This window comes from Rhamphochromis sp. 'chilingali' (assembly GCF_963969265.1).
Source record: "Rhamphochromis sp. 'chilingali' genome assembly, chromosome: 5".
In the NCBI taxonomy this organism is placed as follows: domain Eukaryota; kingdom Metazoa; phylum Chordata; class Actinopteri; order Cichliformes; family Cichlidae; genus Rhamphochromis; species Rhamphochromis sp. 'chilingali'.
The window spans coordinates 6,648,603-6,673,982 of NC_137932.1; the positions used below are offsets into that span (position 1 = coordinate 6,648,603).

At 40.7% G+C, this 25,380-nt stretch overlaps 3 protein-coding genes across 6 annotated transcripts in view; 2 read left to right on the plus strand and 1 right to left on the minus strand.

The window, feature by feature from the left end:
* The window catches only part of itpkb (inositol-trisphosphate 3-kinase B), a 30,059-nt gene extending 25,795 nt beyond the window's left edge, over positions 1–4,264 (plus strand). The window contains exons 10-12 of the mRNA XM_080882278.1: positions 307–408; positions 965–1,036; positions 1,603–4,264. Coding sequence (XP_080738404.1) covers positions 307–408; positions 965–1,036; positions 1,603–1,806 — 378 coding nt within the window. The 3' untranslated portion in view covers positions 1,807–4,264. The remainder of the gene's footprint in view (positions 1–306; positions 409–964; positions 1,037–1,602) is intronic.
* A 1,295-nt stretch (positions 4,265–5,559) lies between these two features.
* LOC308397392 (atypical kinase COQ8A, mitochondrial-like) lies at positions 5,560–25,062 on the plus strand. 4 transcript variants are annotated; one of them, XM_080883278.1, is made up of 18 exons: positions 5,599–5,723; positions 6,034–6,095; positions 9,047–9,146; positions 11,159–11,238; positions 11,324–11,571; positions 11,654–11,846; positions 11,965–12,031; positions 15,893–15,967; positions 17,784–17,912; positions 20,096–20,181; positions 20,332–20,472; positions 20,726–20,807; positions 21,013–21,106; positions 22,414–22,555; positions 22,741–22,848; positions 22,962–23,027; positions 23,929–24,015; positions 24,201–25,062. In XM_080883278.1, exons 3-18 carry the CDS (start codon positions 9,053–9,055, stop codon positions 24,495–24,497), a joined length of 1,989 nt encoding a protein of 662 aa, XP_080739404.1. In that variant the 5' UTR covers positions 5,599–5,723; positions 6,034–6,095; positions 9,047–9,052; the 3' UTR covers positions 24,498–25,062. The 4 variants fall into 4 exon arrangements, with proteins under 4 accessions (XP_080739402.1, XP_080739404.1, XP_080739403.1 ...); XM_080883276.1 differs by lacking the exon at positions 6,034–6,095 and having other exon boundaries at positions 5,560–5,723; XM_080883277.1 differs by lacking the exon at positions 5,599–5,723 and having other exon boundaries at positions 5,730–6,095.
* Positions 6,107–25,380, minus strand: part of stum (stum, mechanosensory transduction mediator homolog) — a 43,529-nt gene continuing 24,255 nt past the window's right edge. The window contains exon 3 of the mRNA XM_080883281.1: positions 6,107–8,295. Within this exon, the coding sequence (XP_080739407.1) occupies positions 8,276–8,295 (20 nt within the window). The 3' untranslated portion in view covers positions 6,107–8,275. The remainder of the gene's footprint in view (positions 8,296–25,380) is intronic.

Here is a 25,380-nt window from a genome sequence, read left to right on the forward strand (position 1 = left end):
GACCTTTTGCTACTTTAAGGTTAAGCCTCTATAAATATCCCACTGCTTCCTTTCCTCCGCAAATTGTTTGCTCTGCTTTTCTTGTCCATCCTTTCTTCCGTCCCCCCCTTTCATCCCTTTCTTTCATCTCCTGTGCGCCTTTCTTCCCTTCAGTACGTCTAGTTCAGTATTGGATAGAAAAGTCATCTTAAACAGTTTATCTTGTATTTTCCCCAAAGGTTTTTTGTCATATGCTATTGATGCTAATAAAACTAATGTCGAACTTTCTCATTAAGCCAGTTTTCATGCTAACCCTCTCCTCTGCAGAAGGAGGACGGGACGGTGAACAGAGATTTTAAGAAGACAAAGACGAGAGAACAAGTTACGGCGGCCTTCCACGACTTTGTAAAAGGAAACAAGGATATACTGGTGAGTGTGTTTGTCTGGTTTACTGAATGTGCGTCAGTGGCCTTGAATACTGTTTAATTACCACATGGGTAATACTCACACACTCACGCATCACTGCAGAGGGCATAACATTGACTTACATTCATTTCCTGGAATCTTACCAAAACCATAACCACAATGTAAACCTAACCTTAAACCAAGCAGTAAAACACATAACCAGCCCGAGCATTTTTTAATTCAAGACTAGAGGTTACATAGAAATGTGTGCACAATACCCACAACAGCTTACTAAACAATTAAAAGCAGGTATTAGACTGTACATCGCTCCATATTCTGCACTTCTTCCCACTTTGTTTCGATATATAACTGAATCAGAATAGCTGAAGCGATATCGAAGTGTATTTTGTATTGCACTTTTTTTCGTTTCTTTCCTAAATGTACTTCTGTATATTGTTTACATCATTGAAATAAACTGAACACATACAAACACAGCTCAGATCTGCCAGATAAAAAATACTAACGGTTTGTTGGAACGTGCCATTAAAGCTTGTTTTTTTTTTGTTGTTCTGTTTTTCAGAATATCTATCTGTCCCGGCTGCAGGAAATAAGAGCCACTCTGGAGATCTCCCCATTCTTCAAAACTCATGAGGTAAGGGCACACTAGTTAGTTTATTTGTATACATTTTTTCATATACAAATATGTGAGTTCTGAGTGCATATACATTTATTTATGGTGTTTTCTATTGCCTGCACCGTGTATTTGTTTATTCTGTAAGGAATTTTATGATCAAAAAGCAAGAAATTCTGAACAAAATGTACTAACATGTACTAACTAACATAATAAAGCTGTAAACAGGTTGGGTTTGTCACACTCAATTTGTGTAAATGTCCAAGTTCAGACATGTTCAGATGTCACGTAGCTCATACTTTCAGATTGGCTATACTCCAGTCCTGTATTTGATTTTACGTTCAATCTTAGCTTGAATTGAATTATTAAGGAAACATGACTGCTCACTCTCTCACACACACACACCCAAATTCAAATATAAATACTAGCTGACATGAAGGACACTGATGTCACAAAACAGGAAGTGAGATTTCTAAAAGACGTAAACAAACACGTAGGGTGTTAATAAAAGAAGAAACTTGTTTACATTTATTTATTTCCTGTATTCTCATCTCATTCATCTCTGTGCCTCTCTGTGTGTTTGCCAGGTCATCGGCAGTTCCTTGTTGTTCGTTCATGACCGTAACGGACGGGCCAAAGTCTGGATGATTGACTTTGGGAAAACCACACCTCTCCCCGAGGGGAAGGAACTGACCCACCGAGCTTCCTGGGTGGAGGGGAACAGAGAAGACGGCTACCTTTTTGGACTCGATAGTTTGCTGGATATCATTTCATCCATGGTGAACTTATAAAGCTTAGGAGATTTCCTTTAATCAAGACGGGACACACAACCACTTCAACTCATTCGTCAGTCCTCGGGGGAACACTTCTGGGGACCTCCTCAAGAACTCTTTCACAGACACTTGTTCTCATGTTGGAAACACAATTATTAAAAAACCAAAACATGGCCGAATCCATACATAACCTTCAGAACGTCAAAAGTTTAGTCTTCTATTTTGTTGTCTTCGCCTTCTTAAGAGGTCTTAATAGTGCATTTGACAGAAAAAGCACAAGTGGAACTCATGACATTAACAACGTCTCAGTTCCTCATAAACCAGAAAACACGGTATCATTAACGTTCTTTGTTGCACCTGAGGTTTTCTGCTAAACGTTACTATGTAAAAGATTGAATTTTATATTTACAAAGGCCCCTAAAACATTTTTTAACTAAATTAATTCTCAGTTTTTAAAGAATTATGGATCTATCTATCAATTTAATTTTTTTAGAGGTGATTTTCCATATCTCTGTGCTCTGAACGAATTCCCCTTAAAGGGCGGCATTAGTTACATGCTACTTTCTCTTCCAGTACTTCCAGACTGGACAAGAGCACAGAGAAAATTCTTATGCCCTAAATCTTTCTGGCTTTGTTCCTTTAAATTGTGGTTATTGCTACAAGAATTTATATAAATATATGATAAAGAGGGTTATCCTTTTGTGTGAGGAATGTGAGGAATTTAAAAATGTCTGACATTGACGCCCCCTGGTGAAGGTTTTAATTTTTTTCCCCCAGTTATTTGAAAGATGCTGTAATCACATAATAACTGTAGTGGCTTTAAAAATGTCCACATTTCACCTTTAAAGCCTTGATTTGGCTGTAGTTTAAGATAAATTGCTTTTCGTCTTAACACAGTTAAGGTCACTCTCACAGGATTTTCTTTTTACACGTTTGACCACAACTTCATCACATTGCCATTCCTTTGAAAATATTCCCTTCATTACACTTTCAAGTAGTAGGAATTACATAGTTAAGAGTGTTTTTACTCATCAGATCACAGTTTTAAAATGTGTGGAAAGAATAGTAGTACTTTTATCTGCTTCACTCTTCAGAATTACCCGTTACACACGAAGCCTTAGAGAGGATTTAGATCATGTAGGCTGCTCGCATAAGTTTCAGTGGCAGCCTTGCCAGTTATTGCTGGATTATCCACAATAATCCGGCAATAACAGGCAATCAGGTGGAGCTAAACAATTCATCTCACAGCAGAAAGTAATGCGACGGAGGATATTGTTTCATATGTAACATAACTTTAGTTCATTTGACTTCAGTGGCCAAACACTTATCAGCCTTCTCACTCTGTACAGTAAGATTTATTTTGTTTGATGTAGTTTTAACTTTTTTCCATTTTTTTTTTTATTGTAACATTATTTTAGTTGACTCCTGTTGAACACTTAACAGCCATGAACAATCTTATTTAAGCTATATAGTGCCTTAATATTACAAATCCAAGTCAGACGAGTGAAAATCTGTTCTTTTTAAGCGTTGTTTGCTCTTAGTCTTAAATGTGGGCTTCTGTGCTTTAGCCTCTCACGAGTGCATGTTTATTATCCCTTTGAAAGGTTTGTTCTTAAGTTGTAGCTTGTTCTGTTTCTATTTAAATCTTTGTTTTAAATCAATGGATACCATGACATTTTGAAATTTATGACTGTTTTTGGGTTTTGTCCTCAAGCTTGTGTTGCATTATGAGTAAAACTCAAACTGTAGGGCAGACTGCTGACATTGTTGACAACCTATATTTGAACTTGAAAAAGGTTTATAGTATCTGACTAAGTGAGCCATGTCCTCCTGAGGGGGAATACCGTCATACCAGATGAGGACGAAAGAGAAAAATGTCTTATAATGTAACACATTCATGATGAAAAGTAATACTTAAACAGTTTCTGTAATGTACCATGAATTTAAAATGCCATGGTTTTCGGTTAAAGTTTGCAGTGAAAGTAGATGAGGAAAGAGACTACAATCCTAATGCAGTGCCTTCTTAAAGAAATAGTTGGGCATGTGGGGAAATGTTGTTATGTAGTTGAGGAAGAGATGGACACCACTCTCTGTTTGTGTGCTAAATGTGAAAATGTCTACCAGCAGTTGGCTAGTGTAGCTTAGCAAAAAAACTAGAAATAGGGGAAAATGTTCCTTGGTTAAACAATCAAGATTAAGATAAAACTTGTGTGTTTGTCAGTTTTAGATGTTGCCGTTTTTGCACAGGGATGAGACGAGCTGTTCTTTTTCCTTTTGCTAAGCTAAGCTAACTAGCTGCCAAAAGGGCCAGCAACTATTCCTTTAAGACCATCTAAACTATTGCTTTTGCTCCCCTTTGTGCACCTACAGTCATTTGTAAGTAGGCATCCTATTGTTCTGGCTTTGCCGGCTTCTGTATTTATTTGGGTTGTTCCTTTGAAAAATGAATTTTTTGGTGAAAGAACAATGTGTTCATGTGTGATTTCTATTAATCTTTGTAAGCCTATCTATCTATCTATCTATCTATCTATCTATCTATCTATCTATCTATCTATCTATCTATCTATCTATCTATCTATCTATCTATCTATCTATCTATCGTGACTGATTGGGGTGAGGGGAGGGAGACAGGTCAAAAGACACTTTCTCTATCTGCCTATCTATGGCATGGGTTGGTATGTAAGCTGACAGCACAAGGATAGTTTTTCCTGTGGCCCATCCTCAGGAAGCCAACAGCGACCTCAAGCTGCAGCTTCTCTTTGACCACATTAATTGTTGTGTTTGCATGAGGGTAATTTGCCATTCAAATCACACCTGTCCACAACAGCAGCCACGTCTGGAGTTGGTGGGAAAGAAAGGCAATGATTCATGGGACCTTCTGAACAGAGATGTTGATGAGGTTGATGTGGGGTCCCTCCCCCCCCCCCCTTCCACTTTTATTAAGGTTAGGGGTGAAAAAGACAAGCCTCTGTGAGTCTTCTTTTTTCAATTCTTTCAAAACTTCTGGGACATCAAATTCTTTCCTTGCATTTGTTGTGTATCTGTGTCATAAAATCTGGCTTGAGTTTCACAGCAAGCTTATTTCCCATATTCCGCACTGGAATGCAAGGTGGAATATTTAATTTGTCTACATCCTGGTCTCATATATCATATGTTCACTATAGAGGACAAGTGAATTTATTGAGTCTAGAAAGTGATTACAACTTATAAAACCTTTAGTCACACGAGCTGTGTAGCTCTGCGGTGCCCTCTGCTGTCCCAATATCGAAACTGCAGGGGAAACAATAACATCCCTGTAATTGAAAAAGAAACGTGCGTGTACATGTTTTTGTTTGGGTTTGTGTCGTTATTGTTGTTTTGAGTAAAGACTGCTTCGAAGTTATTTTCTTCTGCTAGACATTTCAATGTAATGGTCCAATCAGAACATTTTTTATTTAATTAAACATGGCCGCTCCAGTAAGGTACCGTCCTCTTACCAACAGTAGAGGGAAGCACAGGCCCATTTCACCATCGAGGGCTGTATTTTTGTTTATATAGCTGACACCTTTGTGGAATTAGTCTTTTATCCACGCCGCCACCCCGCCTTGTAAAAGTTAAACTTGTTATCAGTAAACTCAGCTACAAATCAGGCGGTGGTCACATCTAACCGTCACTTTGTTTTTCTCCGTGATAAACCAATCAGCACGCGCCTTTAAACTCCGCCTCCCGTCAAACAACCGTTGCTTGTGTTGTCAACAGACGGCGGAGGACCAATAGGAGTAGAGAGCGGGACGGAGCGAGGGAGGAGAAAAACCAGAGTCTTGTAAAGCTAAAGTTATGTCAATTTAGCTTCAGTACATAGCTTTTGGTAATAAAGCAGGAGGACCCCCGAAAAGTAAACATGGTGGTTGTACATGTCCCGCCCCTCCAGCCCCCCAAAGTCTAGAAGGACTCTGGTACGTCCTTCTTGTATGTGGTAAATTTCGACTTAGTGTGTGCGTTCCTCATTATCGCTGCACGACACACGAGCGGGTTACGTCATCGCACCGTTCTTGGTGTTGAGAAGTTGGTAAATATGGTTTGACCTCATGGTGGAGAGAGAGGGAGACAAACTGGATTAAACGCTACCAGCAGTAGGAGGAGGAGGGCGGCTAGTAAATAACCTTTAGCTCCTGCTGTTAGCACACCGTTTCCCAAGATAAAGAGTATCCTCGGGAAAGTGCTGCTGCAGCTCAAATAAACATCGGCTGCTTTGACTCTCCATAGGCGGGCCACTTTATCTGATAAGACTTGGGGAAACCAGCAAAGAGCCCACACGACAGCTGCTGGTGAGTACCTATCGTGCATTAGCTGCTAATTATTATGTACGCAGTCAAGTATATTTTTGGTTGGCCTCGTCCGCTTCTCGTCGCTTCAGCCTCAAACCAGCTGAACGTGAAAAATCCTGCGCAGCGGCGTGCTGACGTGCCTGCCATGACCATGGCTGCCCCGTACTTGTACAAACTTTGTCAAGCTGCAGACCGAGCGCTAATTTATTCGGGACATTTGGAAATCTGCGCAGGCTATTCGCAGCAGCCGTAATGCTAGTTTTAACTCCTTAACGTGGCACGAGTTTGTTGTTATGAAGTCTCGTGCACGGTCGCCTACGAGGAAGTGAGTTAGGAGGAGTTTTAAAAGGACAACTGTCGTTGTGCCCTTGCATTGAAAGAAGAGAGGCCGTAGTGTCTCGTTACGCTGTTAAAACGTGTGTTAAAGCTTAATTCCAAATTTATACATTTTTGGAAGAGCGTGCACCTAGTGACTAGCATATGTTTATTTCAGGTACTGCGGGAAAAATAAAATTTCGCTTATTTGGCATAAACGGAAGTCAATTGTTGACACTCGTGTACGTGTTTTCGTTTCGGTTAACCTTTAACTGAAACTATTGTTAATAGTTTCCTGTAGTAATTGTACAACTTTCATATCTGCACAACATTTTAGAGCAATCATTTCAAGAATCAAACACTCTAAAACATATAACACATCTATTACTATGGACGATTATAATTTTTGAGAAGTTTCTTTTTTTTCCTTTTTTTTTAATGTCAGTCCCAGTACCCATCATCACCTCGATGTTATATTATTGTTAAAAGTTTTAGTTGTTATATATTATAATGTGTTTCATGGTCTCTTGTGATACAACTAATAGCATTAATTTGGCCAAAAATCTAATAAAATAGAGAAGCATGCTTTCCCATTTTACCATGTCAGATTATGTACACATAAAAGTGAGGTAGGTCAATCTAAGCCTCTATGAAGTGCTAACAGATAAAAGTGTAACAGCTGGCTGTGATTGCATTATTTTTAATGCAGGAACTGCCTTTGATTGTGCAGTTTATTAAAATGGGAGAGACTCTTCTTTTCCAGGAGTCTCGCAGGACGACGTGAGTTTATTCACGTTTCCCTCATAAACGGTGGTGACGCCACTGCAAAGTTAACGGGAAACATTTCCCACTCTTGGCTCAGGAACGCTTGTCAAGGGCAAGTGATGGTAGACTGTCAGGAAGCCATGAGGTGGACTGAGCAGGATTCAGACGCTGACTAACACTGCTTGGGCTATTTCCATAACGGTGAGACAACAGCTTGAGCAGCAGACAACAGCTGCGGCTTAGGTGTGCATATTTGCCACACAGTCAGTACGCTATTACCAAAATCATACCTTTCAGTTTCCCTCCTCTGGAGATGAGGGCTCGGGGCCCACACACACAGGCCACACACCGACTCTGGCAAATGGGAAGTTGCTCAGCCGATTACATTTGGCAATAAAATTACATCTTAGTCACAGCCAGAGAAAAATCAACGGCACTGTAATGAATGTGGACCAGGGCACATTCTAAGCCAGAAAAAACCCCTGAAGTGTTTCTGAATCTTGATTTTATAACCGTGGAATCTAAGTACAGTAGGAGATTTGTCTTTTACAGATTTAGGTCTAAATAAACAAGTAAGGGATCTTGGAAGAGGCACATTGTGGGAAGTTAAGTTTAAGATGGCACAGCTTTGTAATTGGAAAGAGTGTTGTATTTCTATAAAATCAAAGACTGAAATTACCTTAAAAACGAGATGAATTAGCTGTACCCTTTATAGCTATTTTAACTTTCAAACTTAATCTTTAAATTTAATCTTAAACACTGTGAAGGAAAATGAGCATTCAGATTTCTCAAACATGATTATTCCAGTGCAAATATTACTGATCTAAAAAAAAAAAAAAAAAAGAATAAATCCTATCACGTCTTTCCACAAACTCTTCATTTCTTCCCCTTCCTCTTGGTTCCTTGTGTCACAAAGTATCCACCATCTGAAAACAGAGCAGCCCTGAAGGAGGATGGATGACCCACTTCTGACTCAGGCGATGTATGTGCACTGCTTCACATACACGCTTATTGATATGTTGCGTAGATTCCTTCAGCCACAGCCCCAGCAGCTTTCTCCACAGGCCCAAATCCTCGCCAAGCTGTTTTGGAGCCTGTTGTCACGCCCACAAAGCAGCACCTGTAACATTGTAACAAAAACAGGCAGCAAGCTGTAAGAGGCAGGAATGCAGCGGTGGCTCTGCTGTTTAGATAAGCCTGAAACAAACCCAAGTTTTATTCGTGTCTTAACTCAATCTTGAGATTTGCTTTCAAGCGTTGCCATCACAATAGCAACAGCTTTAACAGTCTGTAAAGATAACCAGGTTGTTTCCTGAAAGGAAGATGCGACATTTTTAGATTCATAGAAAACCAGCCTCGTCGTCCCGTCGCTCGGCATAAAATATGACGGTGGGCCTCGAGCATGAACTCAACACGTGCTCCCACACTCACTCGTGCACAAAAATAGCTGAAAGATTTATCCCTTGCTCTCCTCCCGTTTTGTTTCCAGTGACATTTTCAGATGCCGCCCTGGACCACATGCACGCATGCTCACAGCTTACAAGCATTCGCCTTCCCTTTCTTGTGCCTCCGTGTGCCCAAACAGGGATCGGAGGTCATGGGTATTTTTAGACAGAGTATTAAAGTCCTCTCAAGATGTGACAGCTGTGTATGTTTGTGAGTGTTTCTGTTGGCAGTGACTCGACAACGGGTTTTATTTCTTTCCATTTGCCTTCTTTGTTTCTATGGTCTTTTTTTAATCTTCCCTGAAGAGGTAAACTGACACATTAAAATCTCTGACTGCTTTGTGTCGGAGCTTCCAGGGGAATCAAAGGATGACATTCACCCCACATTTTTCTCTGTTTTGTTGTCTTTCTGTCTTCTGTTTGTAGTCCATCATGGCAGGTGATATGATGTTGCTAATGCGAGGCCTGGCTAAGCTGAGCCAGGCAGTCGTAGAGACTCAGACCAACACCCTCCGCAGTGGGACAGGTATGTTTCTGAACAATATTCCCTGTGCTTTTATCTTTCTGTTTCTTTGGTAGTCATGTTCCCACTTTACTAAACCAGACATTTCCGTGTGGGACTTGCAGCGACCCCAAAACTGACTTTCATTCAAATGATATGAGGCACAGCCCAGTTAAATCCCCTCCCCTCTGGGAGGAAAACCAATTCATTTGCTTTGTATTGACTGTGTTTTGTGTGAAGGTGACTCCTTCTCGAGTCTGCTGATAGGATAAGGAGCCTAGAGCTCAGCGTTTATCAGGAGCTAAAGGAAGAAAAGAAAATGGTTTGAGGAGGCAAAAGTAGACACAGATGTTGGACAGCAGCAGGGTTCAGAATGAGAACACAGAAATCCTGACATCCCTGTAGCAAGCATTTTGTCACTGATAAATGAAATGTTCAAATTGTGTCAGTTTTATAGCCAAAACGTGTTGACAGGAAGTTCATTTGTACTGTAGTGTAAAAAGTCACAAAGTTATAAGTAAATGTTTGTAAGTGCTTGAACTGACTTCTATCTACAACTTGATAACAAATAGCGAGTGTTCTTTAACGTGGCATGTCTAATTTTCAGGCAGCTAAAGAACTTTTGTTAGTGTTTCAGTACTTGTTTGGTTTGGAGCCCAACTTGTAATGTAATGTTAAGACATTCATTGGGAGTGACCAGGATGGACATAATTAGAAATGAGCACATCAGGGGCAGCTCAAAATGAGAGGTTTATACACAAAGTTAAAAAGGCAAGGCTTGGACATGTGCAGATGATGTTCAAGGGTGTTTAATATGGAGCTGCCAGGCAGGAGGAAAAGAGGGAGACCTCACAGGAGATTCATGGATGTAGTGAAGGAGGACACGCAGAGGGTTGGTGTGGCAGAGGAGGATGCTAGGGATCAGGTGAGATGGGTGAAGAGAATCCTACGGTGGCCCTGAGAGACCAAACGCACTGCAACTTAAGAAAACAAGAAAAGGCGTTTTTGGGGAAACGATAACATGACAGAAGAGCTGTGGAAGGGATAAGTGATAAGCTAATAGCAAACATGTGTCTACAGTATTATATATATGAGTCATGCAATGAAAACACACATTACCTGCATCTTTTTCTTGATCACAGCACTGACGAACCCTCTGTTCTTTTAAGTGTGTCCATTTCTGTCACTTCCTCAGCTGTTCTGTCACATTATTATGTCCCCGAACACTTCTGTTGTGTTTTGTGTGCTTGTTTTTGTTTTTCTATTTGCTGTTGCTTTTTTTTTTTTTTTTTAAATTGCAGTGTTTTTAACCCTGTCAGGGTCATCGCATGATCCGTATGAAAACAGCACATGAAACATTAACAGATTTCCCTAATGCGTGTAGTTATTTACTACGTTTATGCTCCGCCCATCTCTGCTTAGACTAGTTGGTTGTTATTTGGCTGTTGAAGGACATTGCAGAGAGCCCCCTGGTGGGCAAACTGTGTAATGTCAACACTCATTACATGGTTGAAGGCTGTTTCTCCATTTCTTCTTTACTTTTATTTCAGTTTAGTAATATAAATGCCGCCACTGATAAATCAGCAAATAGCCAGTATCATACAATAAAATCAACCCACCGATAAATCGATTGGGCTGTAGTCTTCCCACCAGTGGATCTCAGATTGTGACACACTGGGGTGTGTCTGCATTAAGCTGTCCACTGAGGGCAAACAGAATCGTTTTTATGATTTGGAATAATTTTCTAAATAACAGCACAGTAGCCTTGCGTAAAAGGACATCCTAAAGCTGTTTTGTAACTGTTGCTCAAGTTTTAAAAGAAATGAAAGTTTTACAGTTAATAAAGAAAAAGGAGGAATTGGTCCAGGAAACTGGATGGCCACAGGAACGAAGGGCCTTCTGCAATATTCAGTTGACTAATTTTAACCAGAACACTAAGATGCATTGTTCATAATGAAGTTTATAAAATATTAACACAATAGTTGCTTTATTATTAGCAGAAAACAACTTGAAGTTTCCTGTATTTGTATAACCAGCCCCAGGAATAGGCGCTGCTGTCCAAAGTGTCCAATCAGCTGCGGAGCAAGGCATCTCGGCAGCCATGGTAAAAATCCAGGTTTGTGCAGATAATACTGTGTATTTTAATAAATGTCATAACGGTACTTTGACTTTGTTTTAAATGTATGCATTTGTCTCTAAAGGAAATGTCCGGCCAGCAGCAAAGCTATTCCTCAGAGTCCGACTTCGACTTTCCTCCAGATGACAGCACATTCAACACTTCAGAGTTCAGGGATGAAGGTGCAGACTTCACAGTGGATCACTCAGGAAGCAGCGATGACGCAGCAACAGGGGCGAAGCATGCCAGTGGGAAACACTCAGTATTTGAAGGATACAAAGACCCCAGCAAACAGTTCAGTGGGAACACCAGATCCTACCACCAAGATGTGAGGTAAGAATGGTTGTGCCATAAACGAATCACTGCTGCCGGTTATGGGGGATTAAGGTAATTCTCTTTGCTTTCTCTGTGGCAGACATCTTAGTGGACGTCAGCTCTACAACCACAGAATGAACAAACATGTGTGGAGGCAGCTTTACTTTCAGCATCCTGTCAGTCAGTTCAGGAGCTACCATCAGGACCCATCCACGATGGGGGGATTGACGGCCGAAGACATCGAGAAAGCTCGAGAGAGCAAGGGGACTGATGGAAAACCACATAAACAGATGGTAATTCCTCTTTCTCATTTCCTGTTCCTTGAACACAAAGCTACTCGTTTAAACGCTTAATTTCTGCTATTGGTTTCAAATTTTAATGGAAAGTCACATTGCGTTGTGTCTTCTTCAGCTGAGTGAGAGAGCCAGAGAGAGGAAAGTGCCCGTGACCCGGATCAGCAGATTGGCCAACTTTGGAGGTACAGCATTACACTGCGTCTGAGTCATGGATGATTCAGTGGATGTTAATATTTGACTGTATCTGTAGTCGTGCAAGTCTGCATATACATCAGCAGCAAAGTAAAGCTTTGTGTGGCTAGACTTCAGCTTTTAATGGTCCAGATGACATTTATTGGGTCCTACATTCAAACTAATATTTGAAAACAGAGTGTGTTCTTTCTGATTACACAGAAGTCAAAGTGAGTCTCTATTAATTGAAAGATCTAGTTGTGTTGGTGAAATGTTGTCTAATTGTTGAGCTTTTTTTGTGCTTAATAATATATAAAAACTGAGTTGGTAAAATTCTAGTCACCTAATCTTGTAATCTTTTAACCTCCCACTTACCTTTTTAGGTGAGGTCACTGGTGTTAAGACAGTACTAATAAATTCACGTGACTACATAAGGCCATTTCTAAATGGCAGCGAATACAAAAACAAAGCCCTTAAAGGAACCGAAGGAAACAAGACATTGAGAAATGTGTGTAACATGCTTGTCAGACGTTGGAGCCGCACTCAAAACAAAAACCTCTAGAAATGAGGTCAAGCTTCCTCAGCCTTTTCTTTAACTAATCTGCTCCTGTTGAGATAAAAACATGCCCTGTTAGGGCACAGCGAGACACCGGCAGCCTGAAAGGGAGTTCTGCAATCGTGCAGCCATAAAAGGAATGAAATGTGTTTGACTTTGTAGTGCACACGGCTGTTGTTAATCTACTATTTCACCACGTTCACAGTTTTCCATTTATTGTCTGTGACACATTTAATGAATAAATTAATGCAGTTCAGTTATGTACATTAAAGAAAAAATCTAAAATTGATTTTTAAAATTTAACATTCTCTGTCTGGTTTACAATATACTCACTTGCCACTTTTTTATGCACACCAGTATGAGGTTGGACCTGTTTTTATTTTTTAGAACTGTTTTAATTATTTGCGGCATAGATGCAACAAGGTGATGGAGATATTTATTAGACATTCTGGTTAGAATTAGACGATCTAATCGCACAGTTTCTCCAGATTTGCACGTCCATGATGCGAATGATCCCGCTCCACCCCATTCCAAAAGTGGGTTGTGGTATTTAATGATGCATGGAAGCACAGATCCAAGAATGGATCCGTGTTTTCATGTTGTTTACGCTAAATTCTGACCCTACCATCAGAGTGCTGCAGCAGAAATCAAGACTCATCAGACCAAACAACGTTTTTCCAGTCTTCTTCTGGTCAATTTTTGGTGAGCCCAAGTAAATTGCAACTCAGTTTTCTGTTTGTAGCTGCAAGACTGGCACCTGGTGTGATCTAAGACTGTTGTAGCGTAGCTGCTTTAAGTTTCAGTGTGGTTTGCGTTCGAAGATGCTTTTCTGCATACCTTGGTGGCAGCAAGTGCTTTTTTGAGTTATTGTTGCCTTCCTGTCAGCTCAAAGCGGTCTGGCTCTTCTCTGACCTCTGACATCAACAAGGCATTTTCAGCCAGAGAACTACAGCTCTCTGCATACTTTCTTTTTTTTTCTCACCATTTCCTGTAAACTCTAGAGATGGTTGTGTGGGGAAAACCCCAGTTTTAACTCACCATTCTTCCCGATTCTGATACTCAGTTTGAGCTTAAGCAGGTCATCTTGATTGCTGTCGTTGACTTTATTGACTGATTAGACATTTGTGTTAGTAATCAATTGAGCGCGTCTAATAAAGTGGCTGGTGAGTTAACCATTAGCCAAAGGTTCAATGTGTATCTTCCAGAAAATGACTGAAGTCATCAGCCTGCTACTTGTTGACTTACCTTACAACACTAGAGGCTAGCTGCCTGACGTTGGATGACTTTCTTGCTAACCTTGTTGCTAGCAACATTTGTGTTTTATTTTGTGTCTTTGTTTTTGTGTTGTTTTTTATTGTGGAGTTTGTGTTGCAGTGTGAGTTTACCCTTTTTGTTGACGTTGGTGATTAGGGGATGCAATTTCTAAGCTAACATTAGCTAATGTTGCTAGTGTTGAACATTGAGAGCAGAGGCAAGGTCCTGAAAAAAGATCTCAGCAGCAAGCATAAACACTTCAGAGGCAACAGAGAGCGCTGTGGGAGATCAGCTTTTATATGTTGGATTACATTCTGTTCACACATTAATAGTACGAGACATTTAATACATAAAAAAATACTTCACATTATTCAGTCAGTAACTTTAAACATATCAAGTGTCTCTTCTAATCCTCCAAATTGTGCCACGACAGGATGTTTTTTCAGTGCTAATCTTACTCAAAGCTCTAATGTTCACACAAGCACAGCAAAGAGCTCGCAGCTAGCCTCAGAAGTAGTTTAAGAGAACTGATCGGCAGCTTTTGTGTTAGGAACTTCTCCTCAGACAGATGATGGATCTGTCAGGAGGAGGCACAGAGTCAAACCGGAGCCAGAAATGTGAACGAGAATATAAAGTGGACAGAAGTGAAACATGAACAGCCTCACATAAGTCAGCATGGAATGTCGACATTGCAGAATTTAGCCACAGCTCATTCCAAACAAGTTGGAATTGCAGAGAGCCGCGACAGGTAGAGAGCTGAGATGATTCAGCATGTTGACAGCGGTAACATTTAGAAGGTGTTGAAAAGAGGAGGCGATGCATGAGCCTGGCCTCGACCCCGTCCTTCACTCCCCTACAACATTTGGCAACAAAGTCGGACAAGGCAAAAAGCACCAAACCGATTCATTGCGTGGCATCGGCCTCCTCTCGCCGTTGCCTTTCAAGTCACCGCTTCCAAAGGTTTTGCTGACAGTGCAGTTTGGTTCTGAATACCAAATAAACTGACGAGAATAAGCACCGCAGTCATTTTTGCAAACACGTTGCTTTTCTTGAGATCGAATGATGGACAGACACTTGTGCGTGGTCTGGAAAACAAAATATGTCACTCAGAGATGCTGCTGGAAATGCTGATCTCTCTTTGGCTTGACAGTTGCACATGCTGACATCATACAGTTATATAGGTACAGTCACGTAACCGGCTGCCTCATATTCAGTGTTTAAATCTGTGCATTGCAAATCCTCTCTAAACCAGGAAACAAAACACAGGCACATGACATTACTGTGAAAGGAAAAGTTACACGTTAAGTTACACTCATACACACACACACACACGAAGCAATGATGAATAAGTGCTCAGTTGACTTGTATACATGACACTGAAGCACACCGCGTCCCCATTTGTCCGTCCACCGCTGCATCTCTGCTTCAGAGAGGCCGCTGACTAACTGATTATGTAACGTTGAGTTATGTAAGTTAGAAGCAAGCTCAGAGGAACTTCACAAACAACCGCCCACTTGCGCAAACTCTTTCTTTTAATCCTCTAATTTCTAACATGATTGAGTTTTCCAAAAGCTTTCAGTTTTTTTTGACATTATTTCCATGTTTTGGATGCAACTGTTACTACTGCAGCCATTGCCAAATACTGACACGATCAAAGGCTTTGTTTGCTTTCTATTTTTGTCATATTTTCTGTTGCATATGTTTTATTTTGATAGGAGTGATAGCAGTTGCAACAGATGGCCTCGTTTAGTCAGGTTATTTACACTCATGACAGAGCAGAGGTGAGGGTCCCGTTAAAGCCGCAGCCTGTCCATACTCTGATTTACTAAAAGGATTTTTTTTTTTTATACATATGCTGCATGATTTGTGTTTTACTGTCAGTGTAGATGTGAGCTTTGTTTTGTTCTTTTCATCAATTAAAAAAAAACAGCAGAACATCATCAGATGACGCATTCAGTGCTTTAAAATGTGTTGTATTTGTGTGTTAATGATGAAAACGCATTGGTCTTTGTTGTTGTAATACATTGGTATGTGTTTTGGTTTTTCTGTGTGTTTGCACCAGGTCTGGCTGTAGGTTTGGGTATTGGAGCTCTAGCAGAATTCGCCAAGAAGAGCATCAGACAAAACGGCGCAGAAGGTAACACTCAGAAATGCGTACACGCACACACACGCCTAAGTGGCTCGAGCAGTGAGCGGGATTTACACGTTACAGCTAAGAAATGGATGAAAACCTCACCGTTTGCTTTTAAAACACTGGCATATTTATTCATTTTTTACATGACACTTGTTCTTAACAGTAGTATACACAGAAAAAAATCTTAGTAATGTTGTGGTGAGGACTCCTCACGGTGCGTTTGTTTTTGGTTTATGGTAACAACATGCAGAGATTTTGCAGCAGCATTCCTATGAATTGCCCTCAGCACCAATCCCTCTTGCATGTTATTACATGTTGCACACTTCAATTAGGCCATCTCCCTTACAGCCTGCCCCCTAAACAGACGTCCCTGCTCTGCTTCGTCAACCTGCTAATCCTGAAACACAGGCTAAGCTGAAACAGAGCGTACAGGCGTAAATCTGTGGCATTTATGCATCTGTTTGTTGCTATTTATTTTTGTGTGCGCTTTAATCCCAGGCACACACTGAATGTGTGTGTGTGTGTGTGTGTGTGTGTGTGTGTGTGTGTGTGTGTGTGTGTGTGTGTGTGTGTGTGTGTGTGTGTGTGTGTGTGTGTGTGTGTGTGTGTGTGTGTGTGTGTGTGTGTGTGTGTGTGTAATCTTCATTAAAGCCTCTGAAGGCAGCTTCAGATGTACCAGAGCGTACTACCTGATGACCTACTGACACACGTACACAGTCACACCCCTCACACATTGGTACAGTCAGATCCACAGCGCTGCGTCCCATTTACCACAGAAGTCGGATACTGGAGCAACATCACTCCCAAGATATGCATGTTCTAGCAGTAAAGCTGGAAAAGCAAGATAGTCATCCTTAGCATGAATGCCTATCTTAATAAGGCTAGTCACATGCATCACTAGCAGGACTGCTCAACTCTTCTTTTTTAGTTTTTTGTTTTTACGCACTGCCAAGTGTTCTGCATATAGCTTATATAGTAAGTCACAAATACACAACAGTAGTCCTGCACATTGCAAATACGGGGTAGGCTTAAATGTAAGGACTCTCTAAAAATTGTCCATAATTCCTAAATGTTGCACGAAATATTTCTCTTAAATCCTTGAATTAAAACGTTTGTCCTTCAGTCAAATCCTTGTTGCCTTATTTTAAAGTAATTGTGTTGCTGCATAGAAGAAAAACAGTAAATGTGACACAAGAGCTTGTGAACCTGACTGTGCACACAAGACCACAGACCAGTCTTGACAAAACTTTGCAGAAACATTGCCTACTTCATATAAATGTGAGTGCCCACATCTGTATGGCGTATACAAATCCCACAATCATATATATTTGTAGAATTGACAGTTTAATTGGGCACGACGACCTTACGACTACTATCACGGTGGCCACTTTTGTTGATGTTTAGTTTCTGCACGGCCTACATTTGTTACACTGTGTATTTTAATGGTCAGTGCAAATTTTTTAATCTTTCTGGAGCAGATTATCAATCAAGTTATCAAAATAAGCCTCAATAAAAATGTTCAAAGGCTAAAAAAAAAAATAGCAGAGGAGATCAGACAACTATGTGGGGATAAGTTTAAATTCAAAATATGTGTCACATGACCAAACAAGCACTTCAGGTGCAAAATCTGTCTGTATGGAAAAAAGCAAATACATACAAATACTTAATGAAATCTGTGAAACGTTTTATGTAATCACAATTAAGAAAAGTAAGTATGATTTTTACAGTTATTGTTTATTGGCCTGCTGATTGGATAAAACACTTAACATGCATAACAAAATGCACTACATGCAAATGTAATACTTCTTTTTGTCTTCAGGTGAAAACAGGAAAGCAGTTCTGGACTCGAGCCCTTTCCTGTCCGAGGCCAACGCTGAGCGCATTGTCAGAACTCTGTGCAAAGTCAGAGGAGCTGCATTAAAGTTGGGACAGATGCTCAGCATTCAAGGTGAGAGACGGACATAGTCGCATTGAAATTTAGATTTTTTTTAAAGTTTTCTGCTGGTGAATAAAAAGCATTCCTTACCCTGGATTATGTGAAGGGAAACACTCTCTATAAAATCACAGTTTTCAGGCTGATTATTGTGGTGCAGGTTAGCTTGACCGTGTGCTGTAGTAGCTGAGAACTTGTAAACTGACTAAGAGTTGGGACAGAGGACTTTTTGGTGAGCTTGTTTGTTTTTGTTTAGTTTTTTTTGCCATCTTTATACTGCGGCTCTGTGTTGGCTCTAACCTGCATTTAGGTCAGTGCTTGTACACAAACAGATAATCCGAGAGCGAGGCCAGCGGCAGTAAACAACTCAACCAGTGAGTTAATGAAGCCGTGTCAGGTAACAGCAGTAAACCCGTCATCACAGCTTTGTTTAGCTCTGTTGCTACCTCTGCCCAACCTTGATTTGGTGACCTTTTCCTTTGGTATTCGTGCCATCTTTGCCTGAACAGTGCAGTGCAGTAAATATAATAAGCCATGAAGACGGTAGCAGGAGAGAGGAAGGCAGCGGCTTCAAAAAAGACCAGGTCAGTCCACTGTGCTGAGACCTGTTGAGCAGTGTTACCATGTCTCTCAAGTGGTGACAAACTGCAGTTTCGAAGTGTGGCTGGGTCAGGGGTTAATGTAATATTCTGTGGGTGGACACACACAATCTCTCTGCTCTTTTCACAGAAAATGTAAAAAGCTGAAATGGAAATGATGATGATAATAATAATAATAACAATAATAATAATAGTAGTCTGCGGTTGACTATATGCAGAGGATAGAAATCCCTGCAGTCTTTGTCCTCTGCTGACATTTATCTGCCATGGCGGGAATGCAGTGCTGGGCAGATGATTGTCTGTTCAGCCATTGTGCTCTTTTAGCACAGCACTCAAAACTGTGTTAACCTCGAGAGGTCTGAAACTGTTAATAAAGTCTTTAATCCTGGTTACATATATCTTCTGCAGCGCCGGCCAAAGCCAACATTAGACACTGGCAATCTATCAGTTTACACAGCGAGTCTGATTTAACTCGCTGATTATGATTATGATGTGGTTTATTGTACTCAAGCAGTAAAATCAGGCAATTATTATGAGTATTAAAGCTTGATTGCTGTATGTGCTATTTATGTAGTATCTACAATTTTCAGTCCCATTAAACAAAGTACTAAACTGTACTTTTACTACACATTTTAGTAGGAAACTACACAGCAATTTAATCTACACATTATATCGATGTGTCTGGCTTAATTGTTTATGATAAATTGCTGAGTAATTGCACAATTACATTTGTGCTGTTACTCTATATTCCGACTGCTCTCACACTCACACTGTGATTTTTCCTTTTGACAGCTCAGCTTGTGTTTATAAGCGGACCCACAGCTTCACAATCAGCTAGCAAACCGTTGCCTTTGATCATTAACTCATGTCTGTAAAGTTAAGTTGACTCAGTTTTTCGTCTCTAAGCTGCAAGTATAAATAAAGCACGTCTGATAAGAACAGGTGACCCATAAGCCAGTCAGCCAAAAACTGCATTTTTCAGTCTGTATTTGATGCATGTTTCTCTCAGATTTCTCACAACCGGCTGCACTTAAATCAACGAGAGTCCTCTGACTGTAGCGAGGCATATCCACATATTCAGTTCTGCACTACAGTCACTAAGAGCAGGATCTGTGTTTGTGCACTGGCCTGTGAGAGAGCGGGAGAGCTGCCCCTCACACACTGGCTCAGAGAGAGAGAGAATGTTTTTTTGCATCACGCAGTGTCTAAATGTTACTTTGATCTTTGATGATTAGGCCCTGGTGCCTGTTTCGTACGTGTTTCAGCACCCACTCCTGTGTGTCGTTCATGTTTTTTGGGGGTTTTTCTAAAGTAATGGTGCCGCTCAGGTTGCGTTATGCAACGCAATATGGTAGTGAAAAAATAAGCAAATGGGTTTGCTGATGTTATCACGCTGACCTTATTTAACAAGAGTTGAACTTGGGGTCATTCTTTATGCTCAATGATTGCTCAAAGTTGTGGGTAGAGGAGCATGTTTGGATTTTTTTTTTTTTCATTGGTTTGTTTTTTAGCTTTTATGAGGGGAATGGCAGGTAAAATGTTTGAGAACCACTTAACTTAATCTGTAATTAAAGATCTCAAGATGTTTTTATGTTTCAGATGACGCTTTCATCAATCCTCATCTTGCCAAGATTTTTGAGCGTGTGAGACAGAGTGCTGACTTCATGCCAATCAAACAAATGACAGTAAGACTGATAGTTATGCCATTTCCTCAGCAACTTATATTTTATTTAATGATTTAAGTTGTATTACATTGTGATTCCTGCCCCTGGCTCTTTTGAAAGACTTTTTTTTCCAGTGATGCTAAAATCCTACTTGCTCTTGTCTGTCTGCAGAAAGCACTGAATAACGATTTGGGCCCAAACTGGAGGGACAAGCTGGAAATGTTTGAGGAACGCCCTTTTGCGGCAGCGTCCATCGGGCAGGTTCACCTTGCACGGATGAAGGATGGCAGGGAGGTGGCCATGAAAATACAGGTTAGGATAAAAACATGTGACACTGCGTCCTCGTGTTGTCAACACTCGCTTAAACTTGCATGCATACAGGAAACGCATAATCTGATTATCAGATGGATGCGTTTCCTTACAGAGGAACATGTGAGCCAGTTATCTCATGCTTTTACTGAATAAAATAGATTTATTGCTTTGCTAACTGTTTATACTAAATATGATTGTGTGATCAAATTAAACAAAGTGTTTGAAAGTTTTTCTCTCTGTCTGTTGTCTTCAGTATCCTGGTGTGGCTCAGAGTATCAACAGTGATGTCAACAATTTGATGACGGTGCTGAATATGAGCAATGCTCTGCCTGAAGGTGTGTACACACACACACACACACACACACACACACACACACACACACACACACACACACACACACACACACACACACACACACACACACACACACACACAGCATCCTCTTCATCTCCCTGTGTCTGCTTCTCTCTACCTGTTTCTGAGTTACTGTTTCCACGACTAGTCCCAATGTTTTTGTCCTGTTTTGTTTGTGTCTTTAGGTCTGTTTCCAGAGCACCTGATAGATGTCATGAGAAAAGAGCTAGCCCTGGAGTGTGACTATATTAGAGAAGCCCAGTGTGCAAGGAAGTTCAGGTATTATGCAGCAAATGTTGTTGTAATCTGAAAGCCAAGCTTGAGAAATATTTTTTCCTTTAATTAAATTACTAAAGAAAATAATTTTTAGCTCATATGGCCAAAGGATTCGTGAGCTCATGCTATGGCAATTTACAAGAATTGCTTTTCCTGGGGCATTGCTCAGATTTTAGTGATCACCTAATAGGTCTTCACCCAGATTGTGGTCAAATTTGAGGTTCTGAGTGGATTTGAATTTCTACTAATTTAGCAATACACCCGACCAATGAAAAACTTATCGCTTTGTTTCCATATTTCATAAACATATCTTAAATCCTGGATTTCTAAAACTCAGTCTATGTAAACCTGATTAAACCTTTAAGAAATAAAAGGTGTAGGGTCTAGCTGTCATGAATTCACGTGCAGGAATCTGAGCCTAATGCTATATTACACTGGAAATGGGAAATCAGAAATCTTGAATTCTGGGTCATGATCAGCCCCTCAAGTGGAACTTGCCACTTACAAAAGTCTGAGAAGTCCCACCAACCCCAACTACGTGATTCAAGCAGGATAAATGGCAGTAAAGCTGCAGCAGTTGTATTTGTGACTCTCTAATTCAGCGAGGCACAGAGAACTGACCATGCTGCAGCATTGCATTGTGCTCCAGGTATTGTTAGTGATGGCGCCACCTGGCTTCAGAGCAAAACAGAGCCTGTATTCGTACTCACTGGAACACAGTCACCTCGTGTGTGACAGTCATTCCCAGCTCCAAGGTCTGACTTCCAAGTTAAAAGGAAGGCTGCGTTAATCTATGTGCTGGGATAAAGTGGACTGTAGACCTAACTGTCATGTCAGTGACAGCACACTATCGTACTCGACAGAATCCCTGATGCACTGATCGAGTATTTGAGCTCACATCATGGCTCGATTCTCCTTTCTGTTCTTTCTCCGCACTGTGCAGTCTGCTCTCCGTCACCCCTGAAACACTCGGGTTACACAGATATTATTGCATTGGAGTCACACTGGGTTAAATATGTACACTTGGGTTTTAAGGGGTATTTATTATTTTCTTCTTTTTTTTTTGGGGGTTGTATGGAAGCCCCAAACGCAATTTCATTGTTCTTGACAATGACAATAAATAAATAAATACTAAATACTAAATATAGTTAGCTTATTCCACCCCCCTTTTTAAATGTCCGTTGCTTGGGTTCAAGGTCAGGCTGACTGTGATTGCTAGCCAGTTTTATATATAGACTTAACACTCTATGTGGAGTGTTGTGTTCTTAAGTTGTATTTCATGTGTTTTTGTATCTGCTCGTCTGGCTCAGGGAGCTGTTAAAGGACCATCCGTTCTTCTACGTACCAGAGGTGATAGACGAGCTGAGCAGCCGCCATGTTCTCACTACTGAACTCGTTCCTGGATTTCCCCTGGACAAAGCCGAGAGCCTCTCTCAGGAGCTGAAGAACGAGGTACGGATGGTTATGATTACACAAGTTAGTTTGTGCAGAGGGGCTTTCTCAACTGCAGACATTCCTTTCTTAGCGGATCCCAGTTCAGTCAACACACTAAACACCACAAAAAAGCAAAAGCGAGTACAATCTGGCATGTGTTTCTTTTCAGCAGATTGAATGTATACCTTTGTCTTTTCTTTCAGATCTGCCTCAACATCTTGACTCTGTGTGTCAGAGAGCTGTTCGAGTTCAGGTACATGCAGACTGACCCAAACTGGTCCAACTTCTTCTATGATCCACAGGCGCACAGGGTGAGTTTCAGTACAACCTGTTGTGTGTTGTCATGAAGTTTGTTCAGCTGTAAATATAAGTAATATGAAGTTGGCAGTTAATGGGAAATGGTAACTGCCGTGTGCTCCTCTAGGTGGCGCTGTTGGACTTTGGAGCCACGAGAGGATTTGATCAATGTTTCACTGATGTCTACATAGAGGTGAGACCAGGCAGCTGCTATATAATTATCATGAATGGTGATGATGTATGCTCTTTATGGAGCTTCACTAACTTTTTCTGTGTTGATCTTCTGACTGTGGGATGTTAATCTCAGATTGTCAAGCCTTAAATGACTTTAGTAACTCTTAATGCTTCTGCATGCCAAGACTTTTTGAACAATTTCTTTCATTCTCTCAACTTTGGGGGATCAGTTTGGGTTTGGCTCCTTCTGTTTCAACATGATGCTCACCAGTGCCCAAAGCAAGGTGCATACAGACATGGATGAGCGGTATGGAAGAACTTGACTGGCCTCCACAGTCTTGAACTCAACCTGATAAACAACCTTTGGGACGAATTGGAGTGGAGACTGTGAGCCAGGCCTTTTCATTCAACATCATTGTCTGACCTCACAAATCTTTAAAAAAAAAAAAAAAAAAAATCAGAAATCCCATAAACACTCTTAAAGCCTTCCCAGAAGAGTTGAAGCTGTTATAGCTGCAAAGGAGCCAACATCATATTAAAACGTATGGATTAAGAATGAACTGTCACTCAAGTTCATATGCATGTGGAGACAGATGAGCGAATCCTTTTGGCAGTACAGTGCAGGTGCAGCTGTAATATTTCTAGCAGTAATCCAGAGACGAGACAACATAAAGCTCCAGTAGTTGTAAACCCTGAGGGGAGATGTACGTCTTAGTTTTTTCGCTGATGTTGACATTTTGTAACTCACACTTGTACTCATTTGCCTCTGATGATTGGTGAACTCGATCTTAATGCCAAATCAGAAGGTGTTAAAAGACCCTAATTATTCATGGCAACCCAAATCCTCGCAAGAGATTCGAATCTAAATTTGAATGAAGAAAAAGAGAGTGACATGTGCGACCTGTGTGTGTCCTGTGCAGATAATCCGTTCAGCTGCCATGGGCAACAGGGAGGGAGTACTAAAGAAATCTATCGAGATGAAGTTCCTGACCGGTTACGAGTCCAAGGTAATGATCTCTGAGCTTTTTCTGCCAGCTCTGCTTTACAAATGATGGCTTTGTCACTGTGGAGTAGCCATAAACAAGTAAATGAGAGTTGTAAAAGTGCGCAAACATAATGTGTTAAGCATGTGTTTTGGTTTATTAAATTTTTTTGTTCTTTTGTTTTTTGTTTTTTTACGTGTGTTGTCCAGGCAATGGTGAATGCCCACGTGGATGCAGTGATGATCCTCGGCGAGGCTTTTGCCTCCTCGGTGCCCTTCGACTTCGGTTCCCAGTCCACCACCGAGAGGATCCACAACCTCATCCCTGTGATGCTCAAACACCGGCTCACCCCGCCCCCGGAGGAGACATACTCACTCCACCGTAAGATGGGCGGCTCGTTCCTCATCTGCTCCCGGTTGAATGCTCAGCTGCAGTGCAGGGAGATGTTCGAAATGTCGTATCAGAAGTACTGGGAAGGCCGCACGCCACCGTCTGACTCGGCATAAAACCAATCTGTGTTTGGAATTATGATGGACTGGATGGGGGGGAAGGGGGCCAACAGAAAAGTGCCCATAGATACCAAAACGGAGGAAGGAAACTGTCGTCGAGCGCCAGCGTGTTGGGCATCCAATGAAAAGACCCGCATACATATCAACACCCATCATTTTTGGTTTGAAAGAGGGAGCAGCAACATGGTGTGCGTGTTGCGTTTAAGGCCAGAAGAAAAAAAAGCTGTAAGAGACAAGAGTGAAGGAGAGAAGCAGCCTTGTTTTAGGTGTAAACTGAGTGTAAAAAGGTTGAATTTGCATCTCTTGATGATTTCACGATGATTCTTGCATCTTATGTTGCTGTGTTTTGTTGAGCTTTGGGATACACTGTAAAGTTTGCTCTTTACCGTAAATGTCACAACATTGCATTGCGTTAACTAAGCTTTAATTTTAGGCCAGAATAACAATGCAGGTATTTCTGCTTCTTTTTAAAAAAAAAAAACCACATTTAATAATTAGATATTATGGCTATAAATAATAGGTATTGGTCTAAAAGCAGACTGCAGATAATTAGTCTTTTTTTTATAAAATAAAAATAGAGATGATGAGAATTATTCAAGCATTTTGCTTTGTTTTGTGTTTGTTTTTTGTTTTTTAAAGGGGGTGACAAAGTGATATTTCTCAGCACTTACACACAAGAATGTGTGACTTTAGCATATGTATATGTAGTATACAGGATCTTGTGTATTAATGCAGCCAGACAGTACTAAATGATGTTGTTTATAGCTTGTAGCTTCTAAGGGAAATTGTTTTGGGCATGAGATTAAGTCAAGCTTAATTCACAGGAGGATGAAAGTCTCTAATTTAAATAGGTTCTGTCCTCTTTTTGGGTTTTAAACAG